This window comes from Parus major, chromosome 11, assembly GCF_001522545.3.
Source record: "Parus major isolate Abel chromosome 11, Parus_major1.1, whole genome shotgun sequence".
Lineage (NCBI taxonomy): Eukaryota > Metazoa > Chordata > Aves > Passeriformes > Paridae > Parus > Parus major.
The window spans coordinates 25,304-49,861 of NC_031780.1; the positions used below are offsets into that span (position 1 = coordinate 25,304).

Genomic DNA, 24,558 nt, shown 5'->3' on the forward strand with positions numbered 1-24,558 from the left:
CATGTGCTTAATACATCTGAAAATGTGCTGTTGATCTCGGTAAGCCTTTCATTATTCAGAATAATGCTGCATTGTAAATCACTGCTTTAGGAAACATTCTGTCAGTTCTTCCATCCTGAATTACTTCTAACTTCCTTTCCACGCATTAATGTGAAAATTTTTGATGTGAGAATGTAAGGATAAATATTCTACAGCAATAACTTCACTTTTCATCTGCAGGTACACTTGCAATAAAGCATCAAGAGGTCTCCTTTTGAAATGCATAGCTGATATGCATCCCTTTATATAGTACACTCTTGTAAAATTATATAAAGCATTTGATCCCATATAATCTTCATTTTCTGTTAACCCTACAATTTATGCACTCAACAAAAAACAAAGAAATACCTCAGTGTTCCTCTATGTCAACACCTCTGTCGCTTATCTTTACGCTAAATTTAAATATAATTTCCAATATAACTAAACCAGTACTGGATGAATTTAGTATTCATAAATATTTAGAATTCAGGCCAAATCTGGACCATTTAGGTAGTCTTTCCTCAAAAATTATCTTGCTTTTACATGTATATATGTTATTTGTATCTATTATGTACCTATCATTGCTGCAGCCCTCTTATGACATTATCAGATAGTCTGAGAGAAAACCAACAACTTTCCTCCTTGCCATCAGAATTCTCCTGCCCTCAGCAGCACAACCCTAGCTCTTCCTTTCCTCTAGTGCTTAACAGATTTATTGCAGAGGTCTTTTAACTCCTAGTGAAAGGCAACAACTTGTTTTTGCTCATGGCTTGTTTTTCTACAAATACAGTAATTTCAGTAGTCTTCAATTTATGCAGAATGCACTGAGATCAGTAAAGCCTCACAGCCTGTGTTAAGGTGAGCAGTGGAAGCACACTGTAAAGATCAAAACCCCTTGCTTTTCCAACGACAGTGGGAAGCTAGCATCTGGTCTCATGGAACTGCAGCCTCAAGGTCAAACAGACTGATTACTCTTACCCTTGGACAAAGCCACTTGTTTCTGTGCTCCAGTTTTGACTTCCTTATAGATAAGCAGGCAATATGTCCTGCCTTTTTACTATGATGAAAACAGGCTGATGTCTCTAATAGTGACCCTGTTAAAGACACCCCACTCAATGATTACAGTTTCTTTGTCCTGGCAATTAGGAGCCACTGGTCCCCAAACATGTTTAGCAAAGGCAAGGACCTAGCTGGCTAATACAGATATGCTCATTTTACACATACAGTGGGAATCTTGGTGCCCTCCTACTCCTATGCTCTGCTGCTCCCACTTCCAGTTGGTTGCTTGTCCTCATTAACTGTGCACTGTGGGCACTTCATGCTGGCTACTTCACTCCTTGCTAATTCTGCTCTCCCGTGGCAGAGCCTCTACTACATTCTACTGTCCTCGCCATGCCTTGCCTATCTTTGTTTTTCGGGGTGTCGGCTATCCCAGCGCACAGGAGTGATACAGGCTTGGAACAAGTCAATTGTTACTTTCCAGGAGCAATTCTTCCAAAGACTTGCTGACAATGATCCAAATTTAGGTTGATACCTTTTACAAAAGCAGAGACTGGTCTTTCACATCTCTTCATTTTTCCCTTCTGATTTTTAAAGCAGTTTCATGGTACTGCCAACAGCATTTCCTGACATTTTGGAATGAAACAGATGCAGCATTTAAATACTGATTTTCCAGCACAGAAATACCATCCAGTTGAGGATGAGATCCCACAGGCTTAGCCCCTCAGCCTTTTAAATGCTGTTCTCTTTCAGCTCCTTCCCTCTCTTCGCATATTCACTGACTTGCTCTAGGCTTAAACATGTCCTCAACTCCATCCAAAAAGTGAGGTTAGTATCAGTGTTCAGCACCTCAAAAAGTACTTTTAAACCTGAGAAGTAACAGAAAAGCAGTAGTCTACAGTTCACAAGTATTTTAGAAATGCACAAAAATTCTTACAAAGAACAATCCTAACAGCTAGGCTCAAATTTTAGAAAATAATTAAAAGAATTTAAACTGTGTAACTGCTTATCTGAAAACTCTGATGAAAGTCTACAGAACTAGTCTTACATAACCCATTTTAATATTGCAGCTGGATAGGAAATGGGAACATTCCAGTCTGGTCAGCAGGTTCACTGCAGACATTGTTGATTAACTATGTGAAACTAGGTATGGGAAATTAATTGTTTCTGCAAGATTTCAGTGAAGAACAAAGGTAAATTTCAGGAACCTGGAAATCTACTGATAGCTCTTTAGGTACATCATAGAACTCTGCCCTTGGAATGGTGCTTGCTCAATTACCATGTATCTTCAGCAGTTCACCATGCAATGCATGTGCAATGGCATCTGGCCATTTTTTATCCTCTGATGACTACTCAAGTCCCTAATCTCCATAATCCCTTGCCCTCTACAAACACATAAAATTACTTCCCCCTCACCAGTACAACTGGTCTTTCTGCATGTTAGTGCTGGATTTGAGCGAATGGGAATATCTGCACAGAATTCAAGCTGTTATTTCTTCAGCAAGAGAACTACTCTTACTTGACAAGTAAACCTTAGTGTGAAGTAAAAAGGATTTGTTGCTATCAATTCTCAGACTATAATGTTACCTGTACTGTTCGGTCCCATATGTAGCTCAGCAGGTTGATAGCAAAGGCTGTTTGGAGAACTGCTGTGCCCATTTTCAAATCCAAAACTATAGGATACCAAAGAACAACAAAAAATCATATCACTAAAGAATTTTTAAGTTCTAAATTATCCACTTCTTTCATCCTGACATTGCCTTGTCCAAATATTTTATGAATTGTGGTTTACAAGAGAAAAACACAAAAAGGGGAATGTGCTCAGTAGCAGTTACACAATCCTGGAACTGCTCATAAAAGGCAATACCTGGGACAGAAGGTTTAAGGAAGATTTCAAACTGCTTCCTCCACAACTGCTCACAATGTTGACTGTCTTGCCATGCAGATGTTAGCTGGTAATAAAGCATAATGACAAGGGACTAAAAGAGACATGCCAGAGACTACTTTCAATACACCCCGAAGCATCTCCACCTTTGCCAGGCTATTAATGAACACAAGGAACAGTGACATAAATGGCTGAGGCAATTCTGCTTTTAATTGACCATTTCCCACAGGGGGGGCACGGAGATGGACAGTGCTTGAAACACTTAAAAATAGGTAAATGTATGCCTGTAATTACATAGGATTGGCTAATTTGAACCAAGTCATTCAGGAGCTTTCTTTCCTTCCTACAGAAGCAGATGAAAGGTTATCTGGCAAAGTCCTGAAATTGAGATGCACAAAATAGCATAAGTGGTATTATTTGACACAGACTCCTCCCCAGTGCTTTTGCTTCTGCTGTGGTGATATCTATGGCTATGTTTAATAAATAGCAGCATATATGAAAGATTCCCAGAAAAAAAATACACTTGAACAGAACTAGTTTTTCTAGTTAAAGCAATGGGGCTGGGGGACACAGAAAATTCTTCCAGTCACCAGACAAAAAGAGCTCTGAGTTATGAAAGTATTACTTACTATACATTAGGGTTGTTTCAGCAACAGAAAAACAACCACAACATTATGAGAAGTGGAAGAGAAAAGCAGCACTAAACTTTTCCATGGTACTGCTTCGATTTCAGTTGACATTACTTTCACTGCAGGGACTATGGCTGATAGATCATATCCTCAGATACTAGGATAGCACATCACTGCTTCTTTCCTTTTGGAGGGATATTGTTTCATGCAGCTCAGAATTTTAAGTCAGCAATGATCCTTTTCTGTATTTCAATAAAAAGGGGGATTCAACTCAGTAAAAATAAAGTATTCTCTAAATTGCTTTCCTTTTCACTCCTGTCTATTTACAGCACATAAACTAGAGCGCGTATTTTTCTGGCCCTTGAACTGCAGAGGTATCTGCTGTAGACCAGAGCTTATTCCTGGATTCACACAGTTGCATTGATTCTCATGTGAAGTGCAGGTATTCCTTGGCATTCTTGACCCAACCCAGCAGAGCTTGGCTACGCAGCACTCTCCAGGCTTCTTGATAACTTAATGCAGCTTCCTTGTAGTCCCAGTAGGTTTTTAGAGTCTTCATCCTGACAGAAAATGCACAAAAACGAAAGCAATTCTATGATCCTGTTGAACATGAGGTCACAAAATGAAGAAAAAAATCAAACAGCTAAGAACCTGACAACCTCCCATGAACTCTTCCATGCTACTTAGTGAAATTCTCTTCTAGGGAGACGCCCAGGCTCCTAAGCTAGACATTGTCATCAATCTTACAAAAGGAAGCAAAACAACTCTCCTAGCACTAGAAATGTCTGTGTTTGACTGTGTGACCACAGGTCACAGAAAACTCCTATGACAGAAAAAACTGCTGAAACAAAGCTGAAAATGTGGCTAGGGTGCTTTGAATTGGGTGGAAGTAGCCTTAGCGTGCTAGAAAACTGGCTGTAAGGGAAAAGGACAGAATGAACTGGACAGTTTTTTCTTTTCCAACAAAAAACTAATGGGGGGAAAATGAGAGAAGGGAGAAAATAATCTCTTTTCTTTCCCTAAAGCAGAAGAGACTCATCAGTTTTATTGTTATTTCCCTTCCTCAAGTAGCAACTATGCCCCACAATCTCAGAACAATTGGTCACTCTGCTGAGCACATTATGCCAATGATTTTTAAAATAGGGAAATTCAGGTCTAGAGTATCTGAACAAAAATGCCTGTAAGACAATTTCATCAAGATTTTTTTTCCTTTCCTTGCATTCTGTTCCCCATCTCTTTGATTTCCTTTGCCAAAACATCTGTCAGCCATGTGTGATATGCAATGTTTATTTCTTACAATATGAAGGGAAGATCATAGGCAACATGACCTTCACCATCAAAGAGGAAACTACTACAGGAACCCTAATCTATGAGGTCTGAGAACCACTGCACTAACTTCTACAACACGCTTTCATGCTCAAAGACAATTATGATCACCCCCAAAAAACCCCCACACCTCCACCATAACAGCAGATTATCAGAAACTGTGATTGAGGCACTCAGCATTCTGTTATAAATTTATTTCTAAAACACTGTGATGTGCAAAGCAAGCCATATTATCTATACTTCAAACCTTGTGCTCAGAAAGGTGCAAGTGTGGAGAACCTATCTATGCTGTTGCTGAATATGGGAGATATAATCTCTCTTAAGAAACCTGCCCTGCACTCTTATCTCAGTCAATCCATTTTCCTTTCTCCACCTCTTTCACATTAATCATACTCAGTGAAACTAACCTCTGAGCTACTCTCAAAAGTCCCATGTAAGGGCCCCACTAAAACTCTCCCCCATCTGGCCAGTGGAACGGTCACAGAACCCCCATTATCAGTATTGGATCTGGAACTGGAATCCTCCATACTGCAAACTGAGGAAGCAAGAATTATAGTAGAATCTTAATTGTGATGGCTCCTGACTACAATTTAAGAGAAAAAAAAGGATTATTCATCCATTTAAAAAGCCCAGCAAGAAAGTCAGGGCAGGTTTATTTTACAAAGTCCCCCTTAGATTCAAAGGGCCATATAGCCAGCCACACCTTGTACAAACAGCAGTGCCTGGAGACTCTACGGTGGATGCCACTGTATGACAAGAGGAGGTCATCACTTCCCCAGGTGGTGACTAAGGCATGTTTTTTTTTCGTAACAGCAGGGGAAAAAAAAACCCAGCAATGCAAAAAATCTCCTTTGTTACATTACCGTCAAGTGACTTGCAAACAATACTGCAGAGAACTTTATGTAACAATTCAGATTAGCAACAGCACAACACTGTCCAATGGTGTGTCACCATTCCATTAGCAGTGAACATGGAAAGCATAAAAAAAAAAAAAGAAAAAAAAAAGAAAAAGAAAAGGGAAAAAGAATAAAGAAAGAAAAACAAAGGATGGATTTATGCACCAGTAATTTCAAAATAACATGTGAGAGGGAATCAACAGAAGAAGATTAGGTATGATAGGTGGCAGTAACAGGTAATAAATAAACAACATTAGAGTTAGTCTGCCTAGAGAGATGAGTGAGAATTTAAGTATGGCACGGGAGACAGATCGTAAGAATTATCACAAAGGAAGAAAGAAGGCGGGACAGCATCATACACTACTATCAGGTTCTTGATGAACTAGCTCATGCCAACCAAACGCCACCTCCTACCCAGTCTCATTTGAAAGCAAATAAACTAAATCCTGAAAAAACCCAAATCAATGAATGTCATGCTTAACATGTTAGACAAGCTATACTAGTATAAATACCTAAATTTGCCTTTTAGAAGAGCCACCAAAGTTCTGGCCCCAGTAGGCTGTCTATGTGTTCCAATTCAACAGCACCCACACAGATCCTCTGTGTGAAGGATGAATACAAAAGTCACCAAAAGCAGGAGAAGCAGCTTTAGATACACACACACACACACCAAAATAAAGAACATCAGAATCAGTTCCATGTAAAGCTTTAAATTCCCTGGTTCCTAAGTCTGACAGTGGACAACAGTAAATGAAGGCAGAGTTACATGAAGAATAACCCTTGTCCTAATATACCCTACAACTACAAAACAAGCAAATCTGAAAGTACTACAGAATGAGCTTTCCTTGATGGAGCGGAAAAGATGGAAGGCAAGAGACACAGAAGTGGACTAGAAGAGTCAAGGAAAAAGGAAACTGACAGACAGCACAATTTTAGAGCCAACCATTTGTGGGAAGAGATAAGATACGTTCGAATGTGAAGAAAATACAAAACTTGGTAACAGTTAAATACACAGAAGTTTAAAGAAACAATTTGAGAGTAGGATTTCTTATCTGAAGCTCATGCAGACTCCAAGGGGGAAAGAAAAATCAAAACATCAGAATACAGTGTAGAAAGGAAAAGGGAAGATGAAAGAAACAGCAACACAAAGACACTTTTTAATTTTGCTTTTTAAGTAAAGAGGAGGAAAAACAAAAGAATTAAAGGCAATCAGCTGCACAAGCTGACTAATGAGCTAGCACCAGCATAAAACCAATATCACATCTGTGAATCAGCTGGACTTTGTCAGGAGAAGCCCAGACAGAAAAAATACAGTAGAGGACAAAAAAGTCAAAGGAAACAACAAAGCCAATGGTCTAGAAAAGCCCTGAGGTGAAGTGACTTTATGTAAGCAGCATGTGATCAGCATAATGAGTCACCTACCCAACAATGCACAAGCTCACAATCTGTTTTGAGGAAATTATGATGGCTAGACAAGCGTGGACAAACTCTCACCCAAAAGAGGCTAAAAACTTTATATTTCAAACTGATTTAAGGACAAAGTCTCTCTACTTATAGAATCAATTGAAAGCATCTCAGCAATAGCATGGTCCATGTTGACATAAAAACTTTGAAACACTTATGAGGCACTTCTATAGACACAGAAGGTAACTCCAATCTTTAATTCAACAGAACTCAAAAGCAAGCAAGATCCATTAATTAAAGATCCAGGGTGGACTTACTTTGGCTGAGTTTGTTGCATCTACTGTCTTAGTACCATGAAAGGCTGAAATGGCCTATCTCCCCTGCTTCCAGTCACATATGCCTCCTACTTCCTTGGCATGGCTTTTATCTGTTTCAGATTTCCATTGGCCACTTAAGTTCATTAGTCCAAGAGAAAACACAGAAGACAGGGCAATTGTTTTTAGCCACATTACCTAGTTGAACTGGACCATCATGAGAAGTGCTACTGATAGAAGGGAGAAAGCAGGAATCAACAGCCAGCAATAAACTGCTGTGGGACCACCTCCATCAGCAGCTACAAGCAGTTAAACTGGCTCAAGACTTGGGATAACTGCATCCTAAAGCTGGTAAAATTATAACTGGAGGTAAGTCTAAAATAAAATAAACCTTCTGCGGCAATGGATTTGGACCCTTCTACATCTCTAAGCCGAAGAGAACTAAGTTTCTGTACATGTGAAACTATGCTTTACTTTATAGCATATTACCAAATATATAATGCACCTAATGCTATGCCATACTGGATAATTACTGCAAGTAATTAACTCCAGTTTGATAAACCAAATTGTTTTCAATAATGTAAAGAAAAATTCCAATTATGGTTTCCTCAGACAAAAACTGCTTTATTTTCTCCCCAGGTCTCTGTTTCTGTAACATATGCATTGCAGTAAGAGCCCTATCTATCCTTACCAACCATATGAGAGAAAAATGCAGAAAGAGCACTATCTCACCTTACTAGCTCTTACTCCACCATATGCTAAGATGAAAACAGATTTTAACCTAGACTTAAAAAAAAAAAGGGGGGGGGTTTTATTCCTACTCAAGCTCTTCCTTCTTGTGAATCAAAGAAGTGGATTTTGATAGAATTACTGAACACCAACCAGATATCAATAACTCCATGGCAATTTTGGGATGCAGGGTTTGAATAGCACCAAGGGTAGAGAGCTGCAGGCAGCTGATCTAATAGCTCACAGTTTTCAAAAAAAGATACTACTTCCTCATCTTGTATCTCTTTCCACATTTTTTCAAGTATCAAAGTTTAACAATGGACTTCTCTAAAATGAGATTCATGAGCATATACTGTATCATCACAGTAGTATTTGGTTTCATTAACATATATTCACTCTTCTAAAGGTAATGATGATGTCTTTACCGTAGAGTGTCTGGTAGATCTTCTTGTGAAATACTTATCACCAACTTCTGGAATTTATGGAAGAGTTCCACTTTACAGATTTTGGATCTGATATAAAAAAAAATTAAAAATTAGAAATTCTGATGGAATAAAAAAATCATAAATTCACTCCCTCTTATAGCTCACAGCAGTACATCCCAGCTAAATATATTTGACAGAATATCAAAAATCTCTACCCCATCCAGGCTGCCCACCTGCCTTTTCCCTTAGTTTTAAATGCTATATTGACAAAAAGCTGCATTGCCCCCATTCTCCCAGACAGCAGTCACCAGTTTGCAGAAAGAACATTTTAGTATCACACTGTAATCTGCATGAAATCATGACAGTGCATGAAACTGCACTGTCATCAGTTCTGCAGTAAGGTTTAGCCAGAAGGACTAGTCCCAGAACAGATCAAACAAGCAAAGGACTCCGAAGGCTTTTTCGAACTGTTAAATTTTGTATTATTCAAAATAAATAAAAGAAGGAACAGAAATATCTGGAACAATGCTGATGTTTTCACAATGGTGACGAGGATACATTCAACAACAGCTGCAGAGCAGTTAAATACAAAGAGGCTCATCAAAATTAAAGTGAGTCAAAGTTTGAAAGATCTTTAGAAGATACTATATACATTCATCAGCTTTGAGCCCTTCTATTTCCCCAAAGAATGGCAACCAGAATCACTGCTTATAAAGCATAGTTTGGTTTTGAATGGCCCAGCTGTTTCCTCTATTTAATTATGTTTGCATACTTGTTTTAACAATGACTGATTCAGTTCTCCAAGAAGTGCAAGCTGATTCTCCAGAAGCACTGAAAACAAAATCAATCAAGAAAAAAATCTTCCTATGTTGGTAGCATATATTTTAAGAACATCAAAAATGGCATAGTATCATAGAATCTCCATAAGGATCACTGAGTCCAACTCCTGGCTGAGGAAAATCCCAATAATCCCAGCATGTACCTGAAAGTACTGTCCAAATGCTCCTTGATCTCAGACCACTGTGACCACTGCCCCGGGGAGCCTGTTCCAGCACCCAACCACCCTCTGGGTGAAGAACCTTTTCCTAATATTCAGCCTAAACCTCCCCTGACACAGCTCCAGCCATTCCTCGGGCCCTATCGCTGGTGACAGGAGAGCAGAGAACAGTGCCTGCACCTCTGTGTCACCTCCCAAGGAAGCTGTAAGCCTGCTGTGAGGTCTCCCCTCAGGCTCCCCTTCTCCAGGCTGAACAAACCAAGTGACCTACCTCAGCTGCTCCTCGTAGGGCTTCCCCTCCAGACCCTTCATTATCCTGATGGCCCCTGCTTTGGACACTTAGAGCTTTATCTTGTATTCCTGCGCCCAAAACTGCCCCTAGGAGGTGAGGCCACACCTGTGCAGAGCAGAGTGGGACAATTCCCTCCTTCACCTAGCCAGCAATGCTGGGCCTCATGTCCCCCAGGATGCAAGTGGCCCTCCTGGTTGCCAGGAACAACTCATATCCTACTTGCCAGCAGTCAGGATCCCCAGGTTCTTTTCTGCAGCTGCTCTCCAACCTCTCATTTCCCAGTCTGTCCATACATACAGGGTCACCCTGTGCCATGTGCAGAAACTGGCATTTGTCTTTGTTAAACTCTGCATGGTTGGTGATTGCCCAACCCTGTTATTTGTCAAGGTCCTTCTGCAGGGCCTGTCTTCTTTCAAGGGAGTCAACAGGTCCTCCCATTTTAATATCATTGGCAAACTTATTTAGTGTACCTTTGAGTCCTGCATCCAAGTCATTTATTAGGATGCTGAAAAGCACTGGCCCTAAAACAAGAGCCCTGCTGAACCCCATTAGTAGCGATGGCATACAAAGATGCATTAAAATTCAATATTCAAGTTAATCTGTCAAAATTTCATCTTGTAGCTGTTCATGATTTAGTTAATTAAGCATTAACAAAAGCACATACCAGACATTTATTCACAAATTCCTTTTAATCAATCAGCTTTACCTTCCTTGGTATTTAATGTTATCTAGCATATTGAAAGGGGGAAATAAAACCTCAAACAACACTTCCCAGCAATCATCCTGAGATTTCTTGAGAGGAAGAAGAATGTAGAAATACAAGTCTTGTTCATTATTTACCACCACCAATCCAAATAAGGCTGTAAATTCCTTATTTTCATTATAACAGTTCTTTTGTGACTGTTTACCTCAAAAGCATGGATAGTTTATGTGTTCGTTGACATTGTTTTTAATCCTGATTTCCTAAGGAAACGAGATGTTTGTAATCACAGTCTTCTAGGCTCTAATAACTTTTGAAAGTTTTAGTGAATTTCAAGCACATGTTGAGAAGAGGATCTTTCAACAATAATTGAGTTCTCACACTTTTGTGCTGTCAGCTAGCAGATGCCTCTCAAGTTTTAGAGCTGATGCACAAATGCTATGTAACAAATTTAAGCCTACTGGAAAAAGGGGTAGCTGGTTTGTTTGATCTTTCATATGTCTTCAGGAATACATATGGCACATTGAAAATAAATATTCTACAGTGCATACGGAGCCCATCTTAAAAGGTGCACTTAAAGTCACTTAGGTCACCTGTATGAGAAATACCCCAGACACCAACGCTGGTCACAAACCACAAAGTTCCTGGCCCTCTTCTTTCCACAGAAAATTTGGGAATACTAGGATATACCAGGACAAACTTCAGTCAAATCAGGCCTAACTTCAAGAAGCTCAGACTGTGCAACTTGCAGGCATATGAATCAATTCTCCACAACAATTGTCTAAGCTGCACTTATGCTATTCACCCCTTGTCACGATCGTCATCATCCTCCCAAAAAGTCTGGGAAACATGAACAATATGACCATTGATAAACCGGTAGTATAATCGGCCAACAGCTAATTTGAACCGCAGTCCTCAAGCTGAATTTCCATAGAGCAATGAAAATTTTGGCCATCTCACCTAAAATGAAGGTAACACAGAGATGGAGAAATTTGCCTGCAGATGCTCATGAGTAACTCCTCTCTGCCTCAAGAAAAATATGTAACTATTTCTTTAAACTATGATTGTTGATAGAGGATTTCTTAAAGAGCACCAGTGCCAAGATGACAGTTGGAAAGGTGACACGTTCATGTTAGGAATGTGCTGCCATCATTTTGACACATTTTCAAATTTTAAGGAAGAAAGTCATGTTTCAAAGCTACACTTTTAATGATCATACATCTAGGACAGCTGGCCTGATATTAAAAAAAAAAAAAAAAAAAATCTCTAGAAAGAGAACCTGCAATGCACACATTTCCTTCAGAGTCATCAACCAAAAAAAACCCACAAAAAAACAAAACAAAAAAAAAAACGAAAGCAAAAATTGTTTCCTTCAACAGTAAACATCCTTTCAATAAAAACTGATCACAGTCCATCACCACCATTATCTACAATGTTCTCAATAGTGACAAAGAAATATAATAAATTTGTTAATTCTCATTTAGCTTTCATTATTCCAATTGCCCTCTCTTCCCTTAAACAGCAACTCTTCCCTTCCCCCTGCTCTCTACCTTCCCCCTTCTTTACCATTCCCTAGATTTCCTCTTGCTCTGACAATATCACATGAGCTGACAAAGACATGCAAGCTGACACTCTCATACCTGCTCTGATGGCTCCCAATCCCCTTCTTTGTTGTTCCCTGGCGGAAGCCATCTGAGGTGACATCCAGAGGTTGTTCAGGGACTGCACTCCAACTGATAGCTGTTAAAGAAATTGTTATGAACAAAGGATATGCTCTTATCACAAAAGCAGAACCTAACAGTTCCTTTCATTCTATTTATTCCTGTGTTGCTTCCCAAAATAATTCAAACTAGAAAGAGTACCATGGTCTTCTAGTGCCATAATTCCAGCATCTGAAAGAATGCTTGATTTAAAAACATGAAAACACACATACACAGGGCTTTCATCTTAATTAGATAATTTAACAATCCATGCCTCTAAATATCTGGCCTTCAGCTTTGTAATTCTCCATTTCTTAGTGGGATTCTTTCTTTTGTGCATCATGTCTGGACAATGTATGAAGAAATTTCCAGGTTAGATGCTTATTTTCACATCAGGCTGTGAAATATTGCTCTAAACTACTTGCACCAGTCCCTCTGTTTTCCTTCTTAATTTAGTTTCTGCTATTATTTTATTGTGTACTCTAAGTAGTTTCATGTGTGATAACTGACATACACCAAATATTTGGAGACTTTACTTGAAAAACATTATTAGCTAGTAGTCAAATAAAAATAATTTGTTGGAAGAGATAGCAAGTGCCAACAGCCTTAAACTCTACCCCGAGTCTCCGAACTTTGTAATCATCTCAGACTGTAAACTTCTTAATGCTGAAGCTCTGCATACAATACCTTACAATTTCTAAGTAATCAGCAAAGCATCAGCAGCATGTCAGCAGAAACTGACATGTCCAATCTGTTCCTCCGTAGCATAACAGCAGGTTCTTCAACTTCTACTACCATGAGACAGCTTCTGTCTCCTAAATTCTCCCTCTTCTCTGTGTTCCTAACAGGCAAAACAGTTGCACATTGCATTCACTCTAAAGACCATCCTGCTATTCAGGATGCACAAAGACTGCTTATGTTACTCACCCTTGTATTACAATTCAGCTGTATGCTGCAATTGTATTCTGCTAAATCCCGACTGTACTTACACAGGGATTCAAGAACAATGCTGTATTACTCTTAATTACTTTAAATTACTGTCCTGGGGTGACTTTATGATACTGGTATCCCCAATTGTCTGGTTTATGTTATATATTAAGTTCTGCACCTTTAAGACTGGCTTTGAGAGCAAGAGAGGGGGAAGAAGAAGCGCGCAGTTTGTGTTAAAGAAAAACATCACTCCCACACATCCCGCTCCTGGACTGTGGTGTCTGCAGCACGGACAGACAGCGGGACAGAGCTTCTCTCTGGCTTTTAGTTAGTTTAAGCTAGCTGAGGCAGAGGGGTTCCGTGGACCTTTGTTTTTTTCCAGTTTTCACCTGGATCTGTGCAAGCCTGCTCTGGACTGAACACCCAGCCTAACCCCGGGAGCTCAGGCCTGTGTCCCACCGGGGCCTGGGCCTTGGCACTTTCCAGCGCCGGAGGGACTGATAAGAACCTGAGCGAGCCGAGCTACACCACGTGAAAAGGACTTTTCTTCCTAGATTTGCCATCTCATCGAACAGCAAGAGGTTTTATTATTTAATATTACTCAATTTCTGTTAAATAAACAGCTTTTTCCACTTCTCTCCAAGGAATTTTTTTTTTTTCTTTTCCTGGACCAGTTGGTGGGGAGGGGGCATTTCCCTGGGGAAATCCCCATTTGGAGTTTTCCTTCCTAATTTGCCCTAAACTAGGACAATTACCATCCTGTTTAACATGAAAAAACGTTAGATACATATCACTGGTATTAAATCCTCCATATGTGAAATATGTAAAAATCACCTGGTTAGAAGGTATCAGTTTCTGACAAGCAGATTCAAAGTTACTTAAAAATTAAAACATTTTCTATTCTTTCACTTTTTTCATAATTATCTCAAGGCACTACACAGAACTGGTATCTTCTTAAAATAACAGCTGAAATGTTCCCATCAAGCATCCTTCAATACTCTGTGTAACAGCCCTAAATTTAGAGTTTATTCTGATTTTCACCCCATGAAAAGAAACCACCTGACATAAAAAAGCATGCTAAGGCACCATTCATATTCATTTAACAAAATGACCTGAGAAGTGTACAGCAAGAAAGACATAGAGTGAATTCAGTCACAGCTGCTTTCAAGCCTTTTTGCTAACTTAACTGTCACTATTTTTCAATGACAAAATCTGTTTCCTATCTCACAATCTTGAAGTATTTTCCTTCCTGGCACTTGCAAATAACTCAAATTTAATGAATGTAAATTCCATTAAGGAACATTTCGTTTCCATTCTATTTTATCCCTAGCTCTATTGCAATAGAAAAACTTCCAGTTCTGGTTAAGATGAAAAAGTATACAACAGCAGAAGGCAGGCATGTCCAAGTTAAAGAAACTGCTTAGCCATACACATAGAGTGGCAGTTCAGTTTTTTGGGTTTTTTTCCAAGTGAGACCATGTTGCTAAATTACATTGAGATTTAAGCATTCATTCATCACCATGACAAAAAATGCCATGCCCAAAATATCTATCAATACAACTTTTACACTATACTACTCTGTATTGTTTCTTCACTGACAGATTTTTGGAGCAATTACAAACATAACTCAGCATGGCAAGTCTTTTGTTCATTACCAAGGAGAATGCAAAACTAACTGAAACAAGAAGTCTTTTGTTTTCTTCTTGTACTCGGCTTTTGTTTTCCCTGGTTATTTTCTGTCAGTGTTTAAATTATAAATTCTTAATGACATCAACCAAGTTTTTATTCAGTCTGAAAACTCCCTACTGGAAACTAGAAACTGAGACAAATACTATTAACCTGAAATTAATTTATTGCTCTTCGTACTTTGCTGCTAGTACACTGGCAAGGAATGATGTTCCAGTCCAAACAACCAAATCCATCTCATTTCTATTTGGGCTTTTGCACACTGTTACCCAACTAGCCCAAATGAACTCACCTGCACTGCAAGGAACAAGCTTTGTTTTGCTGTTACTTTGAACTTCCTGAATTGCCTGATGGCTGTGTTCAAATTGAAGATCTGATTGCAGCAGCTTAACCTCCTGAGTGAGAAAACCATCTGGTAAAGATGAAATGTGCTGACACCTAAAGTAAACACAGAAAAATGCAAGTGATTCTCAGTATGTTCTTCCCAAACAAGACCATTTTGCACAATTTCCCTTCATTATCTAAAATAAATTTCCTTTACATTAAAACTGAATTGAACATCAGTTATTTAGGTAAGACAGAAGGTTTGAAGGCATTTTTTCCCCTTCAGAAAAATATTTACTAAACCTCAATGCCACATTAGTTTATTATAACCTTGTCCATCCTAAAAAAACTATGATGATTTGGTTTTTAAAAAGGTCTAGTTAAAAGCTATTATAATCAATTAAGTATGCAGGACAAAAACCGCAATACACTTCTGCAATCACAAAGAAAAATAAAAATCATAAAGTATTCACATAGTCAACTGCATTCCATCGGGAATTGTTTTATGAGCCTAAACATTTATAACCACAGCCTAAAAACATACAAAATATACTTACAGTTCCATGTATAATCTTTGTTACCTTAAATTACTGTTCATACTGAATGACTTTAGGATCAAGTGAGGAAAATACAGCATGTGTTTAATCACTACAATACTTAGAGCAAGAATTAAGACTGAGATTCGTATTGTCAGATCCAAGAGTCTGAAGAAGTGCCTGACTGCACTAGGACTAACAAGGCTAGGAAAGTTCTTGTTACGTCTTACAGAACAAGGAAAGGATTATACAGAAAGCTCCACTGGGTACATCACTGGAGTTTCTCCATTAATAGACTTATAACCTCTTTTATATCCTAGAAGGACCATGGGTATAGAGGAGTTACTAAACCAAGTCAAACCTTATGAAATGGTCTAGTAACTGCCACTTAAAAAGAATGGTTCAGCTCCCATGTTTTTTTCTTCCTTCCCTTTCCCTTCACTCTGCCCAAATCCACTTACTCTTCTCTACTGCTCTACTCCACTGACTTAGCCTCCCAAGCAAGAAGAATGTCTACTTCCTGTCCTGGTTGCTGGGATAGTTTGCATCAACTGAATAATCTGAGAAATAAGGCCAGTGCACAACAGATAACTTTCCTCATTTTGCACCAGTGCAGTTCATCACTCACATAGATTTCCTGAAATGACACGCTGTGCTGAAAGCTCTCACAGCAGTGAGAAAAATCAGATCTTGGATGTAACTGAGATTAAAGAAGCAGACAAATTTTTACCACCATGAAAATTCATATAAACTTTGCCTCTCCAGTATAACACTTCTTCCAGCTGACCAGTACAAGCTGTCACATACTACATGTCCTGAACCACTTCAATAAACCAGAGAACAATTGAGGTGGGAGGGGACCTCTTGTAGGTCATCTAGTGTAACCACCCCTCCTCCAGCCAGGCAACCTACAGTCATCTGCTCAGGACAGTGTCCAGATCACTGCTGAGTAACTCAAAGATGGGAGACTCCACAACCTCTCAGCAACCTCTGCCAGTGCTCCATCACCCTCACAGTAAGCAAGTGTTTCCTGATGTTCAGAGGGAACCTCCTGTGCTTCAGTTTGTGCCCATCACCTCTTGTCCTATCACCAACACCACTGCAAACAGCCTGGCTCCATTTTCTCTGCCACCTCCCTTCAGGTATGTATACAAATTGGTAAGATGCCCACAAGCCTTCTCTTCCCCAGCCTGCATAGTCCCAGCTCTCTGCATATGAGAGATTCTAAAAATCTATTATGCATCTTCAAGGCCCTTCGCTGGCCTCTCTCCAGTATGTCTACATCCCTCTCATACTGAGAGGCCCAGAGCCAGACACAGCCTTTCAGATGTGGCTTCACCAGTATCAATCCAGGGAAAGGATCATCTCCCTGGACCTGCTGCGATACTTTGCCTGAAGTGGCCCAGGACACCATTAGCCTTCTTTGTTGCTAGAGTCTGAGTTGGATGGCACACTACTGGCTCATTTTCAACTTCACATCTAGCAGGAACCCCTAATTCTTTTCTGTGAAGCTGCTTTCCATCTTGGCAGCCCCCAGCATATATTGGTACATGGGACTGTTCTTTCCCAGGTGCAGGTTTTCACTTCCCCTTGCTGAACTTTATGTTCCTACTCTTCTCCAGTCTGCAGAGGTTGCTCCGGATGACAGCACAATGCCCTGGCCAATCAGCCACTCCTTGGTTTTGAGTCTTCAGCAAACTGTCTGGGCATACAGTCTGCACCATCACCCAGATGACTGATTAATGAAGATATTAAGTAAGTTTGGATCTAGTATTGATCCCTGGGGTACATGGCTACTTACACCTTTAACTACACTTCACCCAATGATCACTACCTTCTGGGCCCAGTCATTCAGGATAGTTTTTAACACACACGTCTGCTCATCCAGCTCACACTTGAACAGATTCTCTATCAGCATCTTAGAAGACACATTATCAAAAGTTTACTAAAGTTCTAATACTTGTATGACACGCATTGTCTTCCAAAGCTCACTGTTTCCATGCACAGCATCTAAGGGGAGCACTTACCTTTCAATAACTGCTCTCCGCATAGCTTCTTGGCTATACGGACACTTCCCCACTACAACTGCAGACAGATACACTGGATACTGCAGAAAATGCATCAGAAGAGCTCCTTGACACCCTAACACGTTCCAGCGAGCCAGTTTATCACTGCAGGACATAGAGCACGTTCGGTCTCCTCGACCTGGCTTCACTCGTAATAATCCCACACAGTGGTACCCCAGTCCAGGTATTCGGGCATCATCCAACTCTCCAGGTACACATTTTGCTCCAGTTCTATGAACATCTACCACCTTTGGTCTCACTAAGCCAGTCTCATTAGTTGTTTGCATCTCTGCAGAACATTTACAGCTCTTTTGATTTGCGTCTTTTTGTTTCACAGATTCATGAACAGCCAGGTCTCCAGTGATTATGGAAGAACAATCATCATCATCACTTTTCATTTTCTTGATTATATGATTACTTGCCATCTTCTCTGATTTCCTTTTATCTTCTGGATACAAGTGACTACGGTTACTTCTGCATTCTGCTGATTGTCCAATGGCATGACCACCAGTCACTGGCTTAGAAAACTGGTTCTGTGGTTCACTGATTGGAAAAATAGAAGCATCTCCACCTGGAACAAAAGAAATAACACAAAATTGGCCAAAAAACCATCTTGTGACTGGAACACATCATGCCAGTAATATTACAACTACTGGTAGCTTTCACAGATCTGCACTCAGGAAAACTTAACTATGAGAACACATTTTTGAAACAACATTGTCCTGTGCAACACTGAATCAAATCTCACTGAAATTTGAGCCAACTTAATTTCAAGTTCTGCATGCTATGTAAGAAATAACCAAGAAAGTAAAATTTACAATATATAAAGTAAAAGGTAACAGAGGCATTTGACAGACTCCATCAGTGCTGAAGACTCACAGGAAAACCAGCCTGATCTAACCAAACAATATGAACCTCAAAAGAATAACGAAAGAATAATCTGTCATGCGAGGGTGAAAACCTTAATCTGTATCACTGAAACAAGCTCAGAACCAAAATTCTGAAGCACAGTTCAAAGCAAAGCAAGCCTGGCAGGCCTGCTGATTTATATGAGAAATTTCTCACAATGTGAGAAAAAGAAAATAATGAAATTATTCTCACCAATAAATTTGAAGACATAATTTCTATTCTCAAATGCACTAATGAGGAAAAATAATATTGCATATTCCAGAAATGCACTCAAAATCATGAAGATGTCTGAGGAACCAACTCACTCTATGATGTACTGATAAGGCATATTTTGAGAGTTCTTAAAACTCCTTTGCTCTGTAGCAGACTAGCAGTTAAAGAACACACCAGTGAGAGAGCATGGTAACATCAAGATGCCCGATACATTTGTAGACCAAGGGGCCACATTCCTTCATTCTGTCAACAGGTCTTCATCTTTGTGGTGCTGGTTTTTCTAAACACACAAAGAACGTTTTCCAAGTTTCATTACATTCCCTAAGAAGTTTTGTCTTGGGGAGCTAGAGATGTTTCATGAATGGGGCTTTTTTCCCTGTTTTTCAGGAGTGTGCTTTTGGTTTGTTGGGGGGTTTTGCGTGAGTTGCTATTGGCTCTTCTCCTCTGTTTTAATTTTTTGCTTGGTTTTGGTTTTTTTGTTTGCTCGTTGCTTTGGGGTTTTTTTGGTGTTCGTTTGGGTTTTTTTGTTTGCTTTACAGGGTTGGGGGTGGCTGTTGATTGGGTGTGGGGTATCTTTTGTTTGGTTGTTTTTAGGAATGGTGGTAAATGCCAGTATTTTTTATTAAAATTTTAATCCACGGAGATAATGTTTGAAACAAAGCAACTAGGCAATATGGCAGGACCTCTGACAAGTATGTTATTTTCTGGAAAGAAAAATAATAGCTATTATTTTTTTAAATGAAACATTCCACCATATAATGAGCAGTACATCAGACTTACTAAGTTCTCATTAATCACATCCAGTGAGATAAAATGCCAAATGTATCTGTGGAGCACCAGTCAGGTACATCTTTGGGCACATATCGGTACATGAATTACTTCCTCGTTCTCAATCCAGACCAGAGAGAGACTAAAGAAAGACAAGGGGCACAAAAGATTCTACAAGCAGGAACAATGTACTTGGTTCACTCCAGCATACTCACATGGGGTATGACTGGAGAAGAAAATAAATATGATATTTGGTTTGAGTTTCCATTTCCCAGTTTCCGTTCCTGGACTAAAGATACATTGCTGATGGGAAGCTGCAAGCCACAACTGATGGAGAAGATACCTGTTAGGCAGAAAGTTTTCATGAAACATTGACTCCATTCTTGATGCATGAGAAGACAACAAAGCTTAGACACCCTCTAGAGCCTGCTCTTTCCTGATGGGAGTCTATCAGGAGCCACTCAGTTATGCTTTTACAGAGAGATGGCATCCAACATAATAAATGTAAACACATCATTGGAACTTTAATAACAGACCTCAAAGAGTTAGATTCACTGGAGTTAACGTTAACCATCACAAACTGTACAGATAAGGTTCTCTCCTCCCAATGTCTGTATATTTACCAACTCTGCAACTCATCTGATTTTTATGCGACTCAGTTTAGTGGCATCAAATTGCAAGAAACATACTAATTTCTGCAGAATTACTGTTCCCCTAGCTCAGTTCCCTGAACCAGTTTATCCCATGTAAACAAGAGGTGTGGCATGTGGGAAAGAGCAAAAATTCTATCCTTGACTAGTAGTCATCAGATCTGCATTGATGTCACTTGAAATCAGATCCCAATTCTTCATACAAAGACTACACAAGAACAAGGATGAAGCAAGCTGTTGTGAAAAGGCCTTAACACTACCTAGAAGAATAAAAATTAGACTAAAATCCTGCTAGCAACAGGAAAAAAGAGTAATGCAGTCTTTCACTACATTTTCATATCTGAAGATGCAAAATTGGCTATCTCAGCCATAGGTCAAAACGATTTGTATCACAACAACTTCAGGTGGCACTGAGTAACAGCATTGAGTAAAACTTCATTCATGCCTCACCTCTGGAAGCTCCTCTTGGCCAAAATTTCAGCATGGCTGTCATTCAGAATATCTCCTAAAGCAAAACCCAAATGTGAATACTAAATCATGACTAAAAAGAAGACAAAACAAATAGAATTTGACATAGGACAGCTCTACATATTTGTTAGTATATGAATGTTTACCATTGTTTTTAGAGTATTTCAAGATATTTAAACTTCCAATCACCACAAAAGGAGGTCAACAGCCTGTGCATATAAAGGATAAAAGTACTCAGTCTGCAGCAAGTCAGAGACTTGTTTGAATACCAAGTTTTAAATCTTCTGATACTGGAAACCCTTTGAGTTGAATAAACACTACCCTCCTTCAAAATCTTCCTGACTTTTGTTTTCAATGGTAAATCTTGATATTCTCAAAATATTGCCAGAAAATTTCAAGTGCTTGTTAAGCTTTTGGTTGAATTTTCAACTATGTCCTACAATTTAAACTTTTTTCCCTGCAAATAATTCTGGTATTTACTAAGTTCGCACATCTCCAGCTTTCCTACTGTATCTGCCTGTTATGGTGTATAAAGGAACAGGAGCGGTAGATCATCTTTTATTTCAGGGGTAAAAGGCCAAACGATAGAAGTCCTCTCTAACAGTTTTAAAAGTTTAGAAGTCATCTAACAGATAACCATTAACATGACCTACCACCAAGTTAAAAATGTTATTATAAGAAGAAATATTTTCTAAATTTGAGATCACTGAAGACAAACAAACTAGTGTTACTTTTTTCCTAGTCAATTTTCTATTTAGACATTTAATATCTACATTGTAAATGGTACAACAGTTTAATCATAATTTTCCTAAATCAGTCAGAAAAATGTCTGCATTAAAACTTTTCTGAGATGGCCAAATCACAAGAAATAGCCCAAAAATCTAAGATATAGAATCTAGTTTCCTCTGTTTTGCTCCACTAATTAATTTCAAAATGAAGGACATTACAGAGAACATAAAATAGCCTAAAACAGATACAGCCAAAACCCTTTCTCATATCTCACTCTATTCCTCCCCCGAAGTCTAAAGAGGGCAGAAACTCTGTACCTACATATGCATGAACACCTTTCCTGCTTTGCCACTTTTCAGCATTCATCATTACTATAGCTTCTTCCCTGTCCTAGCAGAGGAGACAGATACATCATGAATTTAAAAATGGACACATAGAGCAAAGAAAGCCTCCTGCAATACATAGTAAGAAACGGTAGTTGTGAGAATCCATGTATCTATCCCATACATTTACTGTACAACACTTAAAACTATTTAGGAGTAATATGCCATAAAGAAGAAAACATGCAGTAAGGGAGAAAAACCCTATTAGTATCTTCCTGCTGGTTAGTACCAGCAGTGGTACCTCTTGCATCAGACCCCAACAAAACTAGACTGCAACAGGTGACCAAAGCACAATTATTTTGCTTATATTTTGTTTTGCTTATAGTTTGCTTTTAGTTGTGAAGTCTTTGAATATGCAGACTCAGGGCTGTCACAGTATAGCTGGCCTGGATTGGACAAAGTAAATCTGACCAAATACATTTCAGCTAGCCTAGTTCATATCTGAACATGTCCCTAGATAAGTTACAGGGGACCCTCAGCCAACCCCATCCAAGCTGAGAAGTAAGCACACCACTGGCCGGGAAGCTGGGCAGGGAGAGAGATATCAGCCAAAGGCTGTCTAGCCCAGGAGATTCAAATTGGTATTTAAGTGAGTTCTGAATAATAAACAGGGCTGTTTGTCTCATGAGCACCTGGAGCACCAGTTGCGGATTTTCATCTCCCAACCCATGACTGGCAGTTACACAGGGCCTAAACTACACATTTGCAGACATAAAGAGTTAATTCACTTTTCAGGCAGCAAGTGCAGCCATTGCGGCTGCCTAAGCTCCTCTCTCATTGATGAATCAAAGTCTATCTTACACTTCTGGCTTCAATCCAGAAAAAGTCTGAGGAGAATGCCTTGGACATTTTCATTGATTCTATGATACCAGCAAGAAAGAAGGTAGCAGAGGTAGTCTGCTCTTGAATTTCACACCATACTTACCAGTTTTTCGCATTTTCTTTTGGCCAATACATTTTGTTCCAGTTCCCATAGCAACAACTTCCTTAGTTACTGAAAAATAAACAACATTAACCCAAAAAACTATAGCCTCTAACCATTGCCAGAAACATTGCCAGAAACATTGCTCTCATGGAGTCATTCTGGTAAGACAACACACAGAACACAGAATAGAAGGCGAATACAGAGAGGCGCACCATGCAACCTTACAGAAAAGAAAACAGTATCAGATCAAGAACTGAATGCAGCAGGTAGAAGAAACAGTGCTAGGAAAAGTCTATGACCGCATAGGAAGAATGTTAATACAGGCTTGATAAGTAAGCTAGGCAGCACACAGCAGACACTGCCACAGCATTCCTCAGGCACATGAGAAATAATAAATACAGTATACAATCTGCCTGGCAACACTGAAGTGCCACTAAGGGAAAAGATGATGATGACGAACTAACACAAATGCAAAATGTAGTAACACAATAGGAGAGCAAACCTTTCTAGGATTCTATCAAATTAAACATGTTTTTTCTAGAGTTTATATTAGGAATTCAGGTTCTGCCTAGACTTTCACCACATATTGAACAAAAGCCAAATGAAGGCTTTCATTGTCTTGTTTACAGTCTGGGAAGAATGGCATTTCACTAAAACCACCTCTTTCCAGACAGAAGTTGTGAATCATAGCAATAGCAAAGTTTACAGTCACAAAGAGTAAAGAATTTTGGTGGAAACTGCGATGGAATAGGAAAGGGTGTGTGCCTTTTTAAAGACATTTTAAAAGAACGGAAATAAAAAGAAAGCATCAAGAACCTTCTCTGCCTCTCCCTCCTCTCCCACCCCTATCCCCAAATCTCGTTCTTACCCTCCAAGTTTCCTGGACTATCAAGAGCCTCTCTTTGGGCTGCAGATTCCACTTTGACAACAGCTGCCAGGGAAGTCCATTCCCTGTTTGGATCTGGTTTCCCCTGCTTAGGAAGTCTGGTCCTATAATGCAGGTAACATAGCCCAGCGATTTCATCGGCTGACCACATGGCTCTTGATTCAAAGTGCAGGTTCTACAAAGAATTGGATTCCCTCACAACACTTGAGTAACTCCCATCTCTTCAAACCCTACCACCCTGTTCTGCATGACACTTTCCTGCACCACATTTCAATAACAAAGGTCTTAACTGCATCGTCCCTTTCAGGACTACTTACAGGAAATAACTTTTTCTAAATAGCAAGAAATAAAAAAACAATGCCCGAACCCTTAAGTGCAGCAGAAGCTGGGGCTGCTGGGTTCCCAAGGCTCCCACTATACAGCAGTCAATCGCATGCTTCACGCCGCCATCCCGCTGCGGTCTCTGCAGCACACCTGAAGCGCCTGGCACCATCCGCCTCCTTTCCAGGCCTCGCCCCTGGCCGAGACCCGAGGCAGCCCACGCTCCGAGGGCGCTGCCGCCGCGCTCAGGCGCACCGCACCTCCCACCACCCTGGGCGCAGTCCTTGCAGGCCCCTCCCTACCCACCGGGACACCGGCGCCGCTGCTCTTCACCAGGACGAGCGGCGGCAACCAAACCTGCGGGGCCGCGCCGCTCGCAAAGCGCCCCCCTGCCCGCGCACGCGCAGCCGCCCGTCGCGCGGCAGCCGCCGAGAGCGGCAGCCCTTGCGC

The 24,558-nt window shown here is 39.9% G+C and overlaps 1 protein-coding gene across 4 annotated transcripts; it reads right to left on the reverse strand.

The window, feature by feature from the left end:
• Window positions 1-3,090: 3,090 nt before the first annotated feature.
• On the reverse strand, window positions 3,091-24,498 carry ADAT1 (adenosine deaminase tRNA specific 1). 4 transcript variants are annotated; one of them, XM_015639813.3, is made up of 10 exons: window positions 24,415-24,498; window positions 23,770-23,962; window positions 22,902-22,970; window positions 20,847-20,901; window positions 19,962-20,089; window positions 17,818-18,427; window positions 15,223-15,368; window positions 12,255-12,354; window positions 8,626-8,712; window positions 3,091-4,091 (listed from the first exon to the last, which is right to left on the reverse strand). In XM_015639813.3, exons 2-10 carry the CDS (start codon window positions 23,936-23,938, stop codon window positions 3,959-3,961), a joined length of 1,497 nt encoding a protein of 498 aa, XP_015495299.1. In that variant the 5' UTR covers window positions 23,939-23,962; window positions 24,415-24,498; the 3' UTR covers window positions 3,091-3,958. The 4 variants fall into 4 exon arrangements, with proteins under 4 accessions (XP_015495299.1, XP_015495298.1, XP_018863534.1 ...); XM_015639812.3 differs by lacking the exon at window positions 24,415-24,498 and adding an exon at window positions 24,155-24,373; XM_019007989.2 differs by lacking the exon at window positions 23,770-23,962 and having other exon boundaries at window positions 24,415-24,496.
• Window positions 24,499-24,558: the final 60 nt, after the last annotated feature.

Excerpts from the sequence above, each read along its gene's own strand:
- ADAT1 (XM_015639812.3), bottom strand. The coding sequence starts at position 24,280 with ATGGTGCCAGGCGCTTCAGGTGTGCTGCAGAGACCGCAGCGGGATGGC. Across the intron at positions 8,713-12,254 it reads ATTGGGAGCCATCAGAGCAG|ATCCAAAATCTGTAAAGTGG; the intron begins GTATGAGAGTGT and ends TTTTTATATCAG. Across the intron at positions 4,092-8,625 it reads GATCTACCAGACACTCTACG|GATGAAGACTCTAAAAACCT; the intron begins GTAAAGACATCA and ends ATTTTCTGTCAG.